General features: G+C 50.6%; 1 protein-coding gene across 2 annotated transcripts in view; it reads left to right on the forward strand.

Moving 5' to 3' along the window:
- LOC146797862 (ubiquitin-like modifier-activating enzyme 1) overlaps window positions 1-19,552 on the forward strand; it is a 1,073,449-nt gene that overhangs the window by 263,762 nt on the left and 790,135 nt on the right. For both annotated transcript variants that reach the window (XM_085625059.1, XM_085625060.1), the window contains exons 14-15: window positions 10,160-10,325; window positions 11,354-11,550. In XM_085625059.1, the coding sequence (XP_085481185.1) occupies window positions 10,160-10,325; window positions 11,354-11,550 (363 nt within the window). The remainder of the gene's footprint in view (window positions 1-10,159; window positions 10,326-11,353; window positions 11,551-19,552) is intronic.

Below are 19,552 nucleotides of genomic sequence, written 5' to 3' on the forward strand. Positions count from 1 at the left end.
TATTCCCGCCCGCCCTCCCCTTGTCCGTCTTGCTTATTCCCGCCCGCCCTCCCCTTGTCCGTCTTGCTTATTCCCGCCCGCCCTCCCCTTGTCCGTCTTGCTTATTCCCGCCCGCCCTCCCCTTGTCCGTCTTGCTTATTCCCGCCCGCCCTCCCCTTGTCCGTCTTGCTTATTCCCGCCCGCCCTCCCCTTGTCCGTCTTGCTTATTCCCGCCCGCCCTCCCCTTGTCCGTCTTGCTTATTCCCGCCCGCCCTCCCCTTGTCCGTCTTGCTTATTCCCGCCCGCCCTCCCCTTGTCCGTCTTGCTTATTCCCGCCCGCCCTCCCCTTGTCCGTCTTGCTTATTCCCGCCCGCCCTCCCCTTGTCCGTCTTGCTTATTCCCGCCCGCCCTCCCCTTGTCCGTCTTGCTTATTCCCGCCCGCCCTCCCCTTGTCCGTCTTGCTTATTCCCGCCCGCCCTCCCCTTGTCCGTCTTGCTTATTCCCGCCCGCCCTCCCCTTGTCCGTCTTGCTTATTCCCGCCCGCCCTCCCCTTGTCCGTCTTGCTTATTCCCGCCCGCCCTCCCCTTGTCCGTCTTGCTTATTCCCGCCCGCCCTCCCCTTGTCCGTCTTGCTTATTCCCGCCCGCCCTCCCCTTGTCCGTCTTGCTTATTCCCGCCCGCCCTCCCCTTGTCCGTCTTGCTTATTCCCGCCCGCCCTCCCCTTGTCCGTCTTGCTTATTCCCGCCCGCCCTCCCCTTGTCCGTCTTGCTTATTCCCGCCCGCCCTCCCCTTGTCCGTCTTGCTTATTCCCGCCCGCCCTCCCCTTGTCCGTCTTGCTTATTCCCGCCCGCCCTCCCCTTGTCCGTCTTGCTTATTCCCACCCGCCCTCCCCTTGTCCGTCTTGCTTATTCCCACCCCCCGCCCTCCCCTTGTCCGTCTTGCTTATTCCCACCCCCCGCCCTCCCCTTGTCCGTCTTGCTTATTCCCACCCCCCGCCCTCCCCTTGTCCGTCTTGCTTATTCCCACCCCCCGCCCTCCCCTTGTCCGTCTTGCTTATTCCCACCCCCCGCCCTCCCCTTGTCCGTCTTGCTTATTCCCACCCCCCGCCCTCCCCTTGTCCGTCTTGCTTATTCCCACCACCCGCCCTCCCCTTGTCCGTCTTGCTTATTCCCACCACCCGCCCTCCCCTTGTCCGTCTTGCTTATTCCCACCACCCGCCCTCCCCTTGTCCGTCTTGCTTATTCCCACCCGCCCTCCCCTTGTCCGTCTTGCTTACTCCCACCCGCCCTCCCCTTGTCCGTCTTGCTTACTCCCACCCGCCCTCCCCTTGTCCGTCTTGCTTACTCCCACCCGCCTTCCCCTTGTCCGTCTTGCTTACTCCCACCCGCCCTCCCCTTGTCCGTCTTGCTTACTCCCACCCGCCCTCCCCTTGTCCGTCTTGCTTACTCCCACCCGCCCTCCCCTTGTCCGTCTTGCTTACTCCCACCCGCCCTCCCCTTGTCCGTCTTGCTTACTCCCACCCGCCCTCCCCTTGTCCGTCTTGCTTACTCCCACCCGCCCTCCCCTTGTCCGTCTTGCTTACTCCCACCCGCCCTCCCCTTGTCCGTCTTGCTTACTCCCAACCGCCCTCCCCTTGTCCGTCTTGCTTATTCCCACCCGCCCTCCCCTTGTCCGTCTTGCTTATTCCCACCCGCCCTCCCCTTGTCCGTCTTGCTTATTCCCACCCGCCCTCCCCTTGTCCGTCTTGCTTATTCCCACCCGCCCTCCCCTTGTCCGTCTTGCTTATTCCCACCCGCCCTCCCCTTGTCCGTCTTGCTTATTCCCACCCGCCCTCCCCTTGTCTGTCTTGCTTATTCCCCCCCTGCCCTCCCCTTGTCCGTCTTGTTTATTCCCCCCGCCCTCCCCTTGTCCGTCTTGTTTATTCCCCCCGCCCTCCCCTTGTCCGTCTTGTTTATTCCCCCCGCCCTCCCCTTGTCCGTCTTGTTTATTCCCCCCCGCCCTCCCCTTGTCCGTCTTGTTTATTCCCCCCCGCCCTCCCCTTGTCCGTCTTGTTTATTCCCCCCGCCCTCCCCTTGTCCGTCTTGTTTATTCCCCCCGCCCTCCCCTTGTCCGTCTTGTTTATTCCCCCCCGCCCTCCCCTTGTCATTCTTGTTTATTCCCCCCCGCCCTCCCCTTGTCATTCTTGTTTATTCCCCCCCGCCCTCCCCTTGTCATTCTTGTTTATTCCCCCCCGCCCTCCCCTTGTCATTCTTGTTTATTCCCCCGCCCTCCCCTTGTCCGTCTTGTTTATTCCCCCCCGCCCTCCCCTTGTCCGTCTTGTTTATTCCCCCCCGCCCTCCCCTTGTCCGTCTTGTTTATTCCCCCCCGCCCTCCCCTTGTCCGTCTTGTTTATTCCCCCCCGCCCTCCCCTTGTCCGTCTTGTTTATTCCCCCCCGCCCTCCCCTTGTCCGTCTTGTTTATTCCCCCCCGCCCTCCCCTTGTCCGTCTTGTTTATTCCCCCCCGCCCTCCCCTTGTCCGTCTTGTTTATTCCCCCCCTCCGTCTTGTTTATTCCCCCTGCCCTCCCTTTGTCCGTCTTGTTTATTCCCCCCCGCCCTCCCCTTTTCCGTCTTGTTTATTCCCCCCCGCCCTCCCCTTTTCCGTCTTGTTTATTCCCCCCCGCCCTCCCCTTTTCCGTCTTGTTTAATCCCCTCCGCCCTCCCCTTTTCCGTCTTGTTTATTCCCCCCCGCCCTCCCCTTTTCCGTCTTGTTTATTCCCCCCCGCCCTCCCCTTTTCCGTCTTGTTTATTCCCCCCCGCCCTCCCCTTTTCCGTCTTGTTTATTCCCCCCCGCCCTCCCCTTTTCCGTCTTGTTTATTCCCCCACGCCCTCCCCTTTTCCGTCTTGTTTATTCCCCCACGCCCTCCCCTTTTCCGTCTTGTTTATTCCCCCACGCCCTCCCCTTTTCCGTCTTGTTTATTCCCCCCACCCTCCCCTTGTCCGTCTTGTTTATTCCCCCCCACCCTCCCCTTGTCCGTCTTGTTTATTCCCCCCCACCCTCCCCTTGTCCGTCTTGTTTATTCCCCCCCACCCTCCCCTTGTCCGTCTTGTTTATTCCCCCCCACCCTCCCCTTGTCCGTCTTGTTTATTCCCCCCCACCCTCCCCTTGTCCGTCTTGTTTATTCCCCCCCACCCTCCCCTTGTCCGTCTTGTTTATTCCCCCCCACCCTCCCCTTGTCCGTCTTGTTTATTCCCCCCACCCTCCCCTTGTCCTTCTTACTTCTTCCCCCCCGCCCTCCCCTTGTCCGTCTTACTTCTTCCCGCCTGCCCCTTGTCCATCTTGCTCCTACCCGCCTGCCATCCCCTTGTCCGTCTTGCTTCTTTCCGTCCGCCCTCACCTTGTCTGTCTTGCTCCTACCCGCCCGCCCTCCCCTTGTCTGTCTTGCTTCTTCCCGTCCGCCCTCACCTTGTCTGTCTTGCTTCTTCCTGCCCGCCCTCTCCTTGTCTGTCTTGCTTCTTCCCGCCCGCCCTCCCCATGTCTGTCTTGCTTCTTCCCACCCGCCCACCCTCCCCTTGTCTGTCTTGATTCTTCCCACCCGCCCACCCTCTTCTTGTCTGCCTTGCTTCTTCCCGCCCTCCCTCCCCTTGTCCATCTTGCTTCATCCTGCGCACCCTCATCCTTGTCCATCTTGCTTCTTCCCGTAACGCCCCCCCTTTGCCCGTCTTGCTTTTTCCCGCCCGCCCTCCCCTTATCCATCTTGCTTCTAACTTGTTTGCTCTCCCCTTGTCCACCTTGCTTTTTCCCGCCCGCCCTTCCCTTGTCTGCCTTGCTTCTTCCCGCCCACCCTCCCCTTGTCTGCCTTGCTTCTTCCTGCCCACCCTCTCCTTGTCTGCCTTGCTTCTTCCCGCCCACCCTCCCCTTGTCCGACTAGCTTCTTCCCGCCCGCCCTCCCCTTGTCCGACTTGCTTCTTCCCGCCCGCCCTCCCCTTGTCCGACTTGCTTCTTCCCGCCCGCCCTCCCCTTGTCCGACTTGCTTCTTCCCGCCCGCCCTCCCCTTGTCCGACTTGCTTCTTCCCGCCCGCCCTCCCCTTGTCCAACTTGCTTCTTCCCGCCCGTCCTCCCCTTATCCGACTTGCTTCTAACTTGTCCACCCTCCCATTGTCCACCTTGCTTTGAACTTGTCCGTCTTGCTTCTTACTGCCCACACTCCCCTTGTCCGTGTCGCTTCTCCCCGCCTGCCCTCCCCTTGTCCGTCTCGCTTCTCCCCGCCCGCCCTCACCTTATCCGTCTCGCTTCTTCCCGCCCGCCCTCCCCTTATCCGTCTCGCTTCTTCCCGCTCGCCCTCCTCTTGTCCATCTTGCTTCTTCCCGCCCGTCCTCCCCTTGCCCTCCTTGCTTTTATTCCGTCCAGTGTCCCCTTGCCCTCCTTGCTTTTTTCCTGCCCACCCTCCCCTTGCTCGCCTTGCTTTTTTCCCCGTCCACCCTCCGCTTGCCCGTCTTGCTTTTACCTCACACCCTCCCCGACCCACCTTGCTTCTTCCATCACATGCCCCATTCCCACCCTATCTCCGTCTTGCTTATTCTCTGCCACCCACACATTCCCGCTGTCTGTGTTGCTCCTAACCACACCCATCATAAGAAAAAAAAAACTCTATGATACGGCCAGCACTGCCCATGTCATAGCTCTTTTTTTCTCCGTCCTATGGCATGTTCCCTGTTATCCTTGCACCCCTCACCTCTAACCCTCCGTTCTGTTGTCTGTGCTGTCACCCCCACCCGCACTAAGGGGAAAAAAAAAGCAATATGATGCAGAGGCGCAACTAGAACCAAATTTCGGGGGGGGCTGAGCAAAAATTTCGGGGGGGGCTGAACTTTAAGCAATAGGCAGAGTGGAACTGCAGGGGCTCTTAGAAGGGGTGAAACAACAGCAAGGCCTCATTAACATGCAAATGGTCTTTTAAAGACCTGTGAAGTGCTCGGGTGCGGCTGCTTTTTTGCCCGGGAAGGTGTCTCATCCCGGGCTGCCACACACGACGGGGGGGGGGGCTGAAGCCCTGTGAGTCCAATGGGTGTTGCGCGCCTGATATGATGTGGACAGTGGTGGCTGTGTCATATCACCTTTTTTTAACATTTTGTCACACCGCTGTACAACATGGCTAGAAAATATTGGCCCAATCCAAAAGCTCTCGCTTAGGTGAAACCTAAGTTGTCTTTGCCAATGCTTGTTTCCTGAGCCGTAAACTTTCTCAGTTATATTATGCTATTATATTGATTTATATAGCTCACTAATCTCCTGAGAGGGTATCCAGGAGCTTGAGAAGCTATGGAGGTGTGTGGTCCTCAAGGTGCTTATACAAAGCCAGGTCTTAAGCTTCTTGCGGAACTCAAGAAGTTAGTAGGAGGCTCTGATGAAGGCTTGAGGGAGGATGTTCCATGTCTTGGTTTCGATGTAGGAGAACGTGCGACCTCCAGTTTTGCTTTTGCGTATGCGGGGAATCTGTGGGAGTGAGAATGAGGCAGAGCCCAGATATCTAGTGGGTTGGTGAAAGTGTATGCAGCTGTTCAGGTATTCTGGTGCTATGTTGTGTAGGGCTTTGTATGTGTGCGTCACAAATCTTGTGCCAGCCCTGTTGAAGCTTTGCACCTTTAGTACTTGAAAAATGATTTTTACATTGCAGGCAGGCCTTCTATCACTTTTTGTAATATGAATGTTCGATATCTGTTCTGCCAAGTCTGCTAATTCTAAATGTAGCAGAGGTTTATAGCTATTGGCGATACAACGTAAGACTTCTTGGCACTATATCAGCGTTTGGCACAAACAGGCGAGCCACTTCTTTATCACGCAACTGGCAAGAGGTAAACAGATTATGTTCGAGTGTTGAGCGTGATGGTTCCTGCAGCTGCTTCCTTTGTCGAGAGGAGAATAAACAGAGTGGTTTTTTTGGGGGGATGTAGAAGCGCGCAGAGCATCCAAGGGATAGTGCGCACAGCAGGCGGGCAACTAGAGCCAAATTTCGGGGGGGGGGGGGGGGGGCTGGAAAAGATTAAGGGGGGGGCTAAGTCTTCCAGCCATAGGCAGAGTGGCTGTAAGAAGGGGCGAAAACGCAAGCCCGGTGAGCCCAATGGGTGTTGCGCGCCTGGCGCACAGTGAATTCGAGTTGTTGTGACGTGCTTAGACTCATTCTCTGCAAGAAGTTCCACCAATTGCTTTGCAACATAGCTCACACGAACATTCTTCATAGCACAATACAGTGTCTATATTGTTTTTTCCGGTCATTTCACAATAGGTGGGAGTAAATGGTCTTGGTCATGTCTTCGCCTAAACATGGCCCTCAGATTCGACCGGCTGCTGTTGTCCGGCTGGTTGGAGTGGCAGCCTGGGAGTGTATTGTCGCCATCACGGTCCGTGCTGGTAACAGCGGTGGGGCCAGGTAAGGAGGGAATTCGAAGGACGATGCAGAGGGAAAATACAATTATTTATTTAATTTTCCCTCTGCATCGTCCCTCGAAATCCCCCCTTGTCTGTCTCCACCGCTGTTACCTGCACGGACCGCGGCTGATTTTCTCCGATCCTTTTCTAAAAGCTACCATCGTACAGTATCACCAGGGCCACTGGAATTATGCAGCAGGGGATGACGTAATTATGCAGTGAAAAAAAGAAAAACAATGCAATCTGACGCAGCACCTTTTGCGGGTCTTGCTTCATAATTGTCATTTTTTGAGATGTTAACAGTGTCTGAGCTAAAGTTGCACCTAACTAGAACCAGTTTAACATCCGAATCCAGTAATAAGCAACTGAAAGAGCGTTCCACTGCGCGGCAGCACAGGTCGCCATGATCTTAGTAACTTTTGAGCTAGACATTTTTCATTTTTTCTTCAAATCGTCCGCAGAATCGCATAAATCCAGTGGCCCTGCACATCACCAAGGCACTTGCAAGCCAAGCAAATGAGTTTAATATACGCTTTTTAATATACGCTATTTGTTTTTTTAATATACGCTACTCAGTTTCCTTCCAGGCAGTGCTATTGCCATCTGAGAAGCATCATCGGAGTCCTCTCCTCAAAGGAAAAAACTCAGGATTGCCAAGTTAGGACACATCGCAGACCAACATATAAATAGTTCCACGGTTTACTCTCAAGATCTCTTTCAAGTCTCAAGGACAGTTTGGTGTAAATAGTTTTAAATGCATGTTTGAGTAGAGAGGCTGACACAGGGAATGAAACTGAGGGAAGAGACTTGCCAGTTTCATGCTTAGGAAGGTGTTTGAGGAACAAAACCTGAGATTTTTCTTTTTTTTTCAATGAATGTAATTTGATGGTCTTATAAAAGGTGGGAGGAGGTAGGCAGAGACGATTGAAAGATTGAACAAGAACAGGAGTCACATCTGAAGAATGTCGTTCAAGGGTTTTAACAAATATCTGATTGGACTCCATCCTTTGTCCCTGCCTTCATACAGACCTATTGCCTCAGACAGTAGCATTCTGAAGAGACAGACATATTGACTCTGAGTCCTTATGTATAAAACTACCAAATAAAGAAACAGGACTTGGGGTCCAGGCAGTATTATTTCCGTCTTGATGGCATTCACTTTCAAAGTCACTGTTCTGCAATCTTTCTGCCACACTGTATGACTATGAAAGAGATTTGTAGAGCGCATGGCTACTACTGGGAGTGCCCCGGCACTATGTCGAAGGCTACCTTCCACCCATAGTCTAAATATTACTCTTGTTCGAAAAGCCAGGTTTTCAACTTTTTCCTAAACACAGATTTCCCCGCCACAGAGCGTATCTCAAGAGGGAGCTTGTTTCAGGCTACTGGCCCGAGATAGTATAAAGTCCAGTCTCCAGTTCTCATGCAGCGAATCTTATGAAATCTTTCCAGCAGGATGTTGGCTGCCCGTAGGTTTCTGGAGGGGTAAATGTTTAATCCTGTCCCTAAGATAGCCTGCATCCATTGAGTTTAGTGCTTTATGGACCAGAACTAACATTTTGAAAATAATTATTTTGTGAAAGGTTACCTGCTGGTCTTTCACATGATCCATAAATGGTTTGAGGAAGTTATTAAATAGAGAATGGGGAAGAAGGGTGCCTTGGGGTACTGTCTAGAAACCTGGAAAATGGGAGAGGTTGAACAGTCCTGCCCCACACACTGAATTCACACCAACTACAGCCTGAATCACTCAGTGGCTGCTCCTGGGACCAAGATGAAGGTAGGTAGATGTCCCAAGAGGACAGCATGGTTTATGCTTATGGCATCCACCCTGTGGTCTGTGCTAGGATGGAATTCAAGACAAGGCAGTGTCTCTTCTATGTTTGGGGCTTAACTCTGGATGGTTGTGTATGTAGCAACCCTTCCTTGCCACTGATCCTGGAGCTTTTAACTAACAACCTACTTAGGGTGGCTCGGCATAGGTGCATCATGGCATTAACGGCTAGAGCGGTCAACTTTGAAGCTGGGGAACCAGGTTGGAGTCTGGCGGGAGCCTCAAACATCCTGTGATTCTGGGCAAGTCACTTAATCTCCCTTTGCCTAAAAAAAATAAAGAAATGAATGTGTCCATCTGTAATGCAACTGGTGCTCATTTAATGTGCTCTGATACCTTTGGGTCGAGTTTGCTCTATATAGCATGCTGTACACTGCCATTGACCAGTGATTCTCAGTTATGTCGGAAGACCTCTGTGCATCCATGTGACTGCCACCATCTGTTTTTTTGAAAAACAAATTTTTATTTGGTCATATTTCGATACACAGGGCAACGGCCCTTCAATGGTACAGTGACGCAGTTGAACAATGTGTGCATCGATAACCATTTCTATGTGAAGAAACAAACCTTGCAGAACGTGCAGGGAAAACAATAATCTAAACATTGTGCAGACAATGGACCAGTGTCTAAATGAGAATACATGATTCAGCAGATTCACAGCAGACAACCCAGTAAAATAATAAAACCGGCCATCGTTACCACCCTAAGGGACGCATGCCGAAGAGCTGGGAGGGCAACTCAGGGGTCATCCTCAGGGACAGGGGGCAAATCAATTCCACGGTAAGCTGCCCATCGTGCCCATACTTTACGATGTTTCCTTGGGCAGCTCCTAGGCCACCATCTGTTTGACTCATTTAGTAGACCACTGGGTTGGTGAAAAAGATAGTTTTGAGGTTCTTCCCTAAGGAGAGAATGATTTGCAATCAGTGAGGGTGGGATTCCCTATTCCATCTAGTAAAATAATCCATGCCATGCTTCTTGCTCTTCTTGCCACCTGAGATACCTGCTTTAACATTCCACATCAGTCATGGATGGAACTCATCATGTTTCATATTTATTATTTTCTTGCAGGAGCATTCTGATCAATTTAATTGGCTGCAGATCAGCCAATCAAATTAGCTGGAGCCTCCAGCTACTCTCTATAATCCATTCCACATTTCTCTTGAGATGGGCATAATCTGACCAAAATCAGAGCTGTTAAAGAGAAGGTCCCTCCTAGTGGAGAGGGATTCACTCTGGAAACTAAACTATGCCATAATTTGAGGGATTATGTTTCCTTTAACAATATAATTGGAAGTTGTGATAACAAATACTTTAGAGCATTAGGAGAGTTTGCCGTAGGGATGTGGACGATTGTGATGCAATGTTAAGGGGGAGCTGTGTTGAGTATGGACTTGCAGTGGACTTTACCTCTGGCTCCTTAATGGAACCTTAAAGCAGACTTTTAGAGAGTGAGGGTCAAGCGTCTGGCGGGTCAGGTGACGAATGCACCCAATGAGTACCATTGAGTTGGACAACAATAGACATATGTTACATTACATTGGCAACACGAGGTTCCTAATGGGTGGATAAGTGCTTAACAGATGCACTTGTTAGGTTATGATAAGGGATCTCTGTTGTTTGTGTGGAAGCATTTTGTACTTTTTAAAGTATGTCCGATTGTTACTCAGGGGCTTTATTAGAGAAGTTAGCTTAGCTGAGTTTGCTGTTGATTATGATTCCTGTACTGCAGCATGCAAAAATTACATTTTGTCTTGAAGATATTTGAGTGATGTTCGTGAATATCAGGCCCTTTAATCGCCTTGCCACCCTTTGTCTTTATGCCATGCAACCATCTTTTCTTGAAATCAAGTCCTACTCCTTAGGTCTGAACCTCAGGCCTTCACCCCCACTCTCCAGGTATGCCAGGGCCAGTTATCAACTCTCCCTTCCCTTTGCAGAAGATGAAGTCTGAGACGGCAGCTCGAGCCACGAGGAAGATGAACCCTGACTGCAATGTGACAGCTCATCAGAACCGTGTGGCCCCAGAGACGGAGCACGTCTACAGCGAAGAGTTCTTTGATGGACTGGATGGAGTAGCCCTCGCTGTGGACAACTTCGAAGCACGTAAGGACCTTCACAGATGGCAAGTGTTTGCATAGATAGTAGTGGTTTGGCTCAATAAGCTCTCCTTGAGCAGCTATAGAAAGTCACATGGAACTGTCTGTTTCAAAGTTTTGAATAGAACATCTGAAGGGGGCAGCCATTTTCAGACATCTGACAGGAAGTGATATGAAAGCGAGGAAGAGCTGTCTTAGTGGATACAATTTAAAGTGCATTGGCTGCCTTTCCTGCCACAAGTTAGGATGATGTAATGAAAATGCTTTGTATTGGTAAATGTTCTGTGTATGCGTTGTGCCTGTGCTGGCATAGTAGGAATGCGTCAAGCCACAACAGATGTGCACAAGCGTTGTAACGCATGGGGCACTGCAAGTCAGTAAAAAGGCATATTCATGGAGTTGTTTTGTGTGGAACATTGCCATGCATGCATCTTGCTTCTGGTGTTCAAAAAATCAGATCAAGCTATGATACAGGTGAGATGCATTCATAGTATTGCATGGTGACGAGCGCTAGAATACCAGTGGCTCTATCGGCCATGGTTCAGGTTTACTCAAGCAGTTGGAGTGATAATGGTTATATGATATTTGGTACTTGCAGCAGTTTACGGCAGAGGTGCATCGTCTTGGGGTGGGGAGTGCGGCATGGTTACATTGTACTTTTAACATTGTTTCGGTTCCAAGTACTGAAATATGGATGCCGAACGCGAATAGTAGGGTGTCTAGAAGGAGTTGTGTGCATGGCCTTGGTGTGAGAGCTCTAGGGAGCATTTCTGCACAGGAACAGTGTGTAGTTGCTTTGTGAATACTTGAAATGTGAAGATTTTGCTGGGCACACTGCAGAATGTAGTGAGTACATAGTACACTTCTTTGCTGTCTGTCCGCCTACCATTGCAAGCAGAAGTAGTCCTCTCTCATTAGAAAGGGCGCCATCTTATTATAAGGAAGGGCGCCTGCTGCTGGTCTGGCCACCCTCTTCGTTTTGTTCACCACAATGAGATGCTGAGTGGGTATTAAGGTCTCTCTTGTTCTTTCCAGGCATGTACATAGACCGCCGCTGTATCTCCTTCCGCAAGCCCTTGCTGGAGTCTGGCACACTGGGCACCAAAGGCAACACACAGGTCATCGTACCCTTCCTCACCAAGACCTACGGAGTAGCCAGGGACAACGCGAATGCTGCCTTCCCCATGTGCACTTTGAAGAACTTCCCCTATGCCATTGAGCACACGCTGCAGGTATGGTAATGCCAGGGGCATCAGAGGGAGGGGCGGTAAGGAAGGATGTCTTGGGATAGGAGCTGGGAAATGCAGGAAGTTGGGTTTGAGGATAGCCTTCAAGTAAAATCAGAGTGTACGCAACAATGGGCTTGAGAAAAGCGGCACAGAAAAACTCATCCATGGTACAGGCATTCAATTAAATCCAGCCGCTTTCACATTTATATTCAGTATATGTTACATTTTTACTTAACCCAACATTCTGAACTCCAATGCTGCCACTTGCACTGCCTGATGATTAGCACATTGAGTATTTTTGGCATGGGAATTTCCCCTGCATGATGAACAATCGTGTACCCCTGCCATGAGTGCTGAGTGCATTATGTGATATCATGGTTTCTGTTTTTTCCCCTAGCCTTACATTAATCTAGTCTGTGTACAGATCTATAGGCCTGTCCCATGACATGAGTATTGTCCTGGGTCTGTCCTGTGATCCAGTGTCCCAGAGAGGCACACCGCTGTCCCTGTCATGGGTTTAGAATGTAGAACGGTGGTGGTAACGTACCATATTTCAAAAACCAATTGTTGTGACCAACCTATTGTCTGTCTCTGCCACTGGAGTGGAGGGCATTAGGCACACACGTGTAAAGGTCTGATTCTATGTGCTAACACAGATCCTAGTGCTAACATTCCAAGTGGGTGTTGTGCGTGTTTGGGTGTATGGCCAGTATGGTACATGTATTCGGTTTAAAAGTGAGACAGAATCATGGAAGCCTGTACATCCAGATGTGATACATTTGGCCTGTACCTGTGCACAAGATGGAGGTGAGTTTCTTTTCCCAGACAGTGAAATTGTAGTGTTGACATTCCTGAAGTTGGAGGAAGGATACCTAGTCACTGAAGTAGGGAGAGAGAGAACAAGTGTTCTTTGGAAAATCGATTAGGCTTTTTGCTGAGAGGAGCTACTGATTAGTCTTCCTGTAGCACTGACATTTGGTAGATGGTGCGGTTGAAAGGTTGAACTGCAGCCTTCGTGGTTGAAGGTGAAAGGGACCCGTAGGACTTTTGCCTTTCCCCTCATTACTGCTCAGTGTGGTTGATGATCGCCAGGTGTAGAAAGCTCATACATTTTGCCTCTGTTGTGGGTGCTTCAGGCTGGAGACTACCCTTCTGTGAGGAACATCACTCTACACTAAGGCCGTGGTTCATGTGTGTGAGTAGTAGTTATGTGCTGTCAATGAGTACTTAGTGCCAATTTCCCACAGAGGGCATTGTTTGCTTTGGTTATTCCACTTGATGATGAGGTGCCACACAGGGTATGCTGTGCTTTGCGTGCGCAGTCTACTGATGGGTATAAAGTTTCTTAATTCAAATTTTAATTGTGACAGCTGAGATTACCTTTTATCGGACAAATGTCCAAGATTTGCCGATACTGAGGTTAGTTGAGCAGTTAATTTGCAAATCATACAAAGCAAGACAAGAACGTAGCAGAAACCAAGTGACGTAGCGACAGTTGACATTATACGTATGTATGTGAATGTACGTAGTCTCATTGTGCTGCTGTCGTGCAGCGGGTGGATGGTGCTGTCTTTGTAAGCTGTCCAGGGACTAAGACTTTCCCCGGTTGGTATTTGGGGTTACTCGTGCATTAAATTGTAGCTTCTTTTAACTGGACTGCAGAGGAATGGGTCTGGTTTTAAGTGGCTCGATGTGGTTCTGCACAGTGCACCCTACCCTGATATGAATGAATGAAATACAACTTATAGAGCGCTAACTAAGCCCAAGGGCATCAAGGCGCTGATATGTGAATGATGTCTGTGATTGTAACTCATCTGAGGGTTTAAAGATAATGTAGAGAGTGGGCAGGCAGATGCAGCTGCGACCAGGAATTGCACCTGCAGCATGGTGAAAACTGATACAATACTGCCCTCAATACAATACAAATAACATACACGGTACTTAATATTGATAAACAAACCAGAAAAGGGAATTCTATAAAAACAAACCAGTTAAGCAGCCCAAAGATAGATATAGTGGCACTGTAGGCATCACCCGCGGTCGACTCAATGAGTGCAGGCAAGCATGTTGTCACGTAAACTTAGGTAACTGAGGGTGGTATTGGGCAGGGCTGTTGACCCTGGGTGCCCTCTAGTGAGCAAAAAGACATGTTTGATACAGCTAAACAGCAGTTGCTGGTGGATGGTCAGGCAGACTACAACCCAATAGCAAATGAGCTGGCAGCATTATGGGGTTGAGAGTTCAAGGATGGCAGCAGAGAGAGGCTAGCATCATAGTATATTTGGTGTGAAGCACTCTGGACTTCTGGTAGTAGCAGAGAGCCGGAGCAAAGTATGGGAAAGCAGCAAAGGCAACCTTGGGGCATTTAACCCTGCACAGTTCAAACATGAATAATGCAGCACAGTCTCTAGGATCAAGGGTCCCTCTCAGAATGTGGATCACCTTGCCCACCCTGGGTGGAGACTGTGGAGTGGCATAGAACGTGAACATGGAATGTTTGAGTCTCTCTCGGCAATGACATGCTGATTAAAGATGCAGGGCAGCATCTGCAAGCAGGACAGGCTGAATGTGAAGGCAGGTGATATCCCACCTCCTGGCTGAAGGAGATGTAATAGCAAGCTGGTCACTAATGGCCATAAGAGAATCAGTTCCTTCCCAGTCACACTTCAGACTCCAGGAAGCAGCACAAACCTTCAGTCCAGGGACAGGAGTAGACACAAGACCGCTTCGCCCACTAAAAGGTCTCTCTTTGCATGGGATCCTAAAAGGAGGGCTTTTTATACCTTCATTTTTGCAGGACCACTTTCAATGGAAACAGACAACATCGTAAAAGAACTCTCCAACCCCAGAGCCAGCAACAACTACATCGCACCGTCGCAAGACCTCTGCAACTCCCTCGCCACGTTCTTCTGCCGCAAGATCGCAGACATACACGACAGCTTCAGCACCCAAACCCCGCCTCCATCCACCGAACCAACAACCACACCCACCACCCTCAGCGCCTGGACCCCCGTCAGCACTGAAGACACCACCCACGTCATGAACACAATCCACTCCGGCTCTCCCTCTGACCCATGCCCTCACCACATCTTCAACAAAGCCGACGCCATCATCGCACCCCACCTCCGGAACATCATAAACAACTCCTTCGCGTCAGCCACCTTCCCAGAAAGCTGGAAGCACGCAGAGATCAACGCCCTACTGGAGAAACCCACAGCCGACCCAAAAGACCTCAAGAACTTTCGCCCCATCTCTCTCCTTCCCTTCCCGGCTAAAGTCATCGAGAAGACCGTCAACAAACAACTAACTGCATTCCTCGAAGCAAACAACTCGCTCGACCCATCCCAGTCCGGATTCCGAGCCAACCATAGCACCGAGACCGCCCTCATTGCAGCCAACGACGACATCAGGACCCTGATGGACAACGGGGATACAACCGCTCTCATCCTCCTAGACCTCTCGGCCGCCTTCGATACCGTCTGCCACCGCACCCTAATAACCCGCCTCCATAACTCGTTCCTCTCCGACAGAACCCAGAGAGTCCGCCTCCCTCCCTTCCGCTCCACGGTCACAAAGATCATCTGCGGCGTACCCCAAGGCTCCTCGCTCAGCCCAACCCTCTTCAATATCTACATGAGCCCCCTCGCGGCCATCGCTCGCAATCACAACCTCAACATCATCTCCTACGCCGACGACACCCAGCTGATACTCTCCCTCACCAAAGACCCAGCCACCGCCAAAACCAACCTCCAGGAAGGAATGAAAGTCGTCGCGGAATGGATGAAGCTCAGCCGTCTGAAACTCAACTCAGACAAGACGGAGGTCCTCATCCTCGGACAATCCCCATCCGCCTGGGACGACTCCTGGTGGCCCACGGCGCTGGGCACCGCACCGACACCCACGGACCACGCTCGCAACCTGGGATTCATCCTGAACTCCTCCCTCACGATGACCAAACAAGTCAACGCCATCTCATCTTCATGCTTCAACACCCTGCGCATGCTCCGAAAGATCTTTCGGTGGATCCCCACCGAAACCAGAAAGACAGTCACCCAGGCCCTCGTCACCAGCCGACTGGACTACGGGAACGTCCTGTACGCAGGAATCACAGCCAAACTTCAGAAACTACTTCAGCGCATACAGAACGCCTCCGCACGACTCATCCTCGACATCCCTCGCCGCAGCCACATAACACCCCACCTGAGAAACCTGCACTGGCTCCCCGTCAGCAAGAGGATCACGTTCAGGCTCCTCACCCACGCACACAAAGCGCTCCACGACATGGGCCTCGAATACCTCAACAACCGCCTCTCCTTCTACACTCCCACCCGCCAGCTCCGCCAGCCTCGCCCTCGCCATCGTCCCACGGATCCGCAGAACCACAACCGGAGGAAGATCGTTTTCCTACCTTGCCGCCAAGATATGGAACTCCCTCCCCGCGCACCTACAACTGACCCAGGACCATCTCACCTTCAGGAAGCACCTCAAGACCTGGCTATTCGAGTAGAACCGGAACCCCCCTCCCTTCAGTGCCTTGAGACCCTCACGGGTGAGTAGCGCGCTCTATAAATGTATTGATTGATTGATTGATTGATTGATTGATTGACAACCAATCTGGTTGCAGGGCTACTCGGGCCTCTGCAAGATTACCACAGGTAGCCTGGTATCAGAATGGTCCCTTGCAGCCTTTCTCCATTTTCTTCCTGTGTGTAAAAGTCAGGCTGAGTCTGGGCTGACCGTTGAACAGGGCCTGGAATAGTGAGTTCATGCACACAAGGAGCTGCACTGGTGGAAGACAGGGATCGTTCTACAATAGGCGGCAAATGGAATTGCTATTGAGAATCCGATGAGCCTCTCCGGCCTGTTCAGTTCTGGAGATGCTGCCCCTCTTCAATGGATAGTCCTATCTCCAAAACCACCTAGGCCAAACAGAAGATTGAGGCTCCACTTTTCCCGTAAACAATGTCTGTTGTAACTTCTGACACTAATAGTGCTTGATCCAATATTCGCTAAACGTGGTCATGAGGTAAAATTAACTGTTGCTGTCCTGACTGGTGCTGGTGGCAAGTGAAGAGTGGGTCCTCTGGAAATGGGCCGACTCTCCCAGACAATTTTTAGGCTATTTGAGCGAAGCAGTATCCCATCGGCACCATGAATTTTGTGAGTTGTTTATGCCAGCTGCCCTAGGATCTTTTGTCACCACAGCCTTTCCCCAAAATACAGAAGCCAGTCAGAAACCTTTATGCAAGGGCTTACATTTTCTGCACTCCCTCCCTCTAACATGGCAGTAGCAGACCCCTGGCAAATGCTATCTGCCCCAACCGTCACAATTCTGTGTCCTTACCGTGAACTTGAAGGGCCTGTGTGAGACAGTGGTCTCAAAAGTGCTGCTATGCACAAACGCACTAGTGTGCCCAATAGCTGTAACACACAAGAGTGTACCAATGTGTGGTGAGAGGTACAAGGTGATACAGCGGGTGGTGGTCTTGGGGCTACCACTCTAAAAAAGTGAGGATCTCCACCTACCGACATTCACAGCTACCTGTTAAGGGCACCTCCTTACATTTTAGGTAATATGTGATGTAAACACTTGAACATATGGTCATGCTAATACAGTGGCTTTGAATTTCTGATAGAGAACGAAAGAAAGTTACGCAGAAAAAAATTGAGACCGATTCTAAAACTGCGATAGATATTGAAAATGAAAGGGAAGCCAATGGCATCAGTGATACAAATGGTTGGATACTCAAAAGACAGAGAGGAAAAGACACCAAGAGCAGTACAAAAAGGTGCACTGAATAGGTCAGAGGAATGAAAAGGTGGACAGGGAAACAGAACTGGAAGAACAGGCCACAAAAGAGAGAGATCCCTAGAGCTGGAGAAAGAAACGGAGCAGATAAGTTGAAGTTTAGTGGTTCTATTATAGAGGACTTTTTGCAGTAGTGGTTGAACCCCTCCTTAGTATCTTTGATCCACAATTTAGGTTCAAATATCCAAATAGGTCTAAACAAGAAGGTTGTTGTTTAATTAAAACTTTTGAATGTTTAATATGAGAATACAGCCAACATGTGTTTCGCTCAAGGAGTTGTGTGTAGAGCTTTTTCAGGGCTAATAAATATTTGTAAATTCGACTCGATAGTGTAGAAAGTGTTAGTATCGCTCCTGGTGAAGCAAAATCATTGTCTCATTGGGGTCCTGTACCTTCACTTGTCGAGCAATTACACTGGGATCCATGAGTTTCCATGGTGGACCGGCCTGTCGGGCAACCTTAACATTTTCAGATGAGCCAGATTGGAAAGGTCAGTGTTTCGTCCCTTGGGCTGTGAACGTTGCAAAAAAAAAAATGGTCCGAACACATGTTGGCTATATTGTCCTGTCAAATATACTGAGTAAACATTCTAATTATACTACTGCAGTCCAATCTGGACCTGTATTGAATATTAGAACCTTAATTTTGTATCAAAGATACTAAGCAGTGCCTCAGCCTCTACAACCAAAAGCTAGTCAGGAATTGCTGGGTCGGTAGGGTCACCAGTACCTATTATTTACGAAAATATAAGTGAACAGTTCCACTCCAAGTGGCAACAAAAGGTCCACTTTTTGCATACGTAAGAGGTGTAAGGGGTTGGGATTAAAACAGTTTTTTAAGAATAACATTCATGTTCAGGTGTGGTGCTTTTCAAGCCCGTGGGCCATGTTTTCTGAGTTATCTAGAAGGGAGAACGCCAAAGCGCGAGACAAACTTCCAGTTAGTGAGACGCGAGATTAAGTGAAAGCCATGTGTGTGACCAATTCCACGCGCCACGAGAACAGGCGGGATAAAGACAGATTTTTGATAAGAGAGAGAGTTGAGGTCCGGAGACTGAGACGGGCAGACAAAGACTAAGGAAAAGAGCGAGAGGCGCCCATTGAACAGAAGGAGCTGAAATAGGTTCGCTCAAGAGACAAGTGGCGGGAAGGGAGAGAGTGAACGGGACAGAGAACAAGTGACAGTAACGCAGATGGAAGAAGAGAAAAGAAGTACTTGGAAAGGCGCAGTAAACTCTATTGCGGACCAGTTTTCTAGATTCAGATGTTTCCAGTTGAGATTGTCTTTACAGAAGGGACGTGTCCTCGACTTCCCCCTTCTTCTCCCACCTCCCACCTCCCCCACGCGCCCAGTCTCGTGCACTCACTCCCCACCGCCTGTGAGAGGAGCCAGGTGAGGGGGCTCAGGCCCTCCCGGCCCTGGCTGTCATCTCGCGTCTCGGCAGGAAACGGAGCCCAGCTGTTTCCTGCGCGGGCAGGCCCTTCTGTTTCTCACGGCTCCGGTTTCAGTGCGAGCGGAGCTGGTGGCAGGAGACGTGGGTATCTGTTCCAGTTCCAGGGATGATGAAAAGTGCGGAAACTGAGCTACTTAATTCGTCTACTGAGATGTCCGGCCTTGGCACATACAGTACAAATTGCGGTCAATCCACTCCTGGAAAGGCGATGTGGCCTAGCGACTAGAGCTGCCGATATTCGAGCTGGGGAAGTAGGTTCAGCTCAACATCCCGTGATTGTGGGCAAGCCACTCAACTTCCCGTTACATGAAAAAAAGTGTAACGTCTCGGTCATGTAAAGCGCTTTAATTCTCTTGAACCAGGCTAGCGCTACAAAAACTGACAGGAAAATAAACAGAAAAAAACACGACTTTATTCTGCCCTATAGTATAGTGCTTTCCTTCGGGGAAATGACCGTTAGGGTGACGTGGATTTTTTGTCCCGTCACAATAGGCATTTATACTACGATCACGCATCTAATGAAAGGAGAGGCCAGTAAATGTGCTTGAGGCCTTGCTGTTGTTCCACCCCTTCTAAGAGCTCCTGCAGCTCCACTCTGCCAATTGCTTAAAGTTCAGCCCCCTCCCCCGAAATTTTTGCTCCGCCCCCCCCCGAAATTTGGCTCTAGTTGCGCCTCTGACCTGACGTATAATAAATACATTCCTTGAGAGTAACAGATGAGTTTATTCTCCGTTCCCATTCTA

Source organism: Triturus cristatus, chromosome 9 (genome assembly GCF_964204655.1).
Source record: "Triturus cristatus chromosome 9, aTriCri1.1, whole genome shotgun sequence".
Lineage (NCBI taxonomy): Eukaryota > Metazoa > Chordata > Amphibia > Caudata > Salamandridae > Triturus > Triturus cristatus.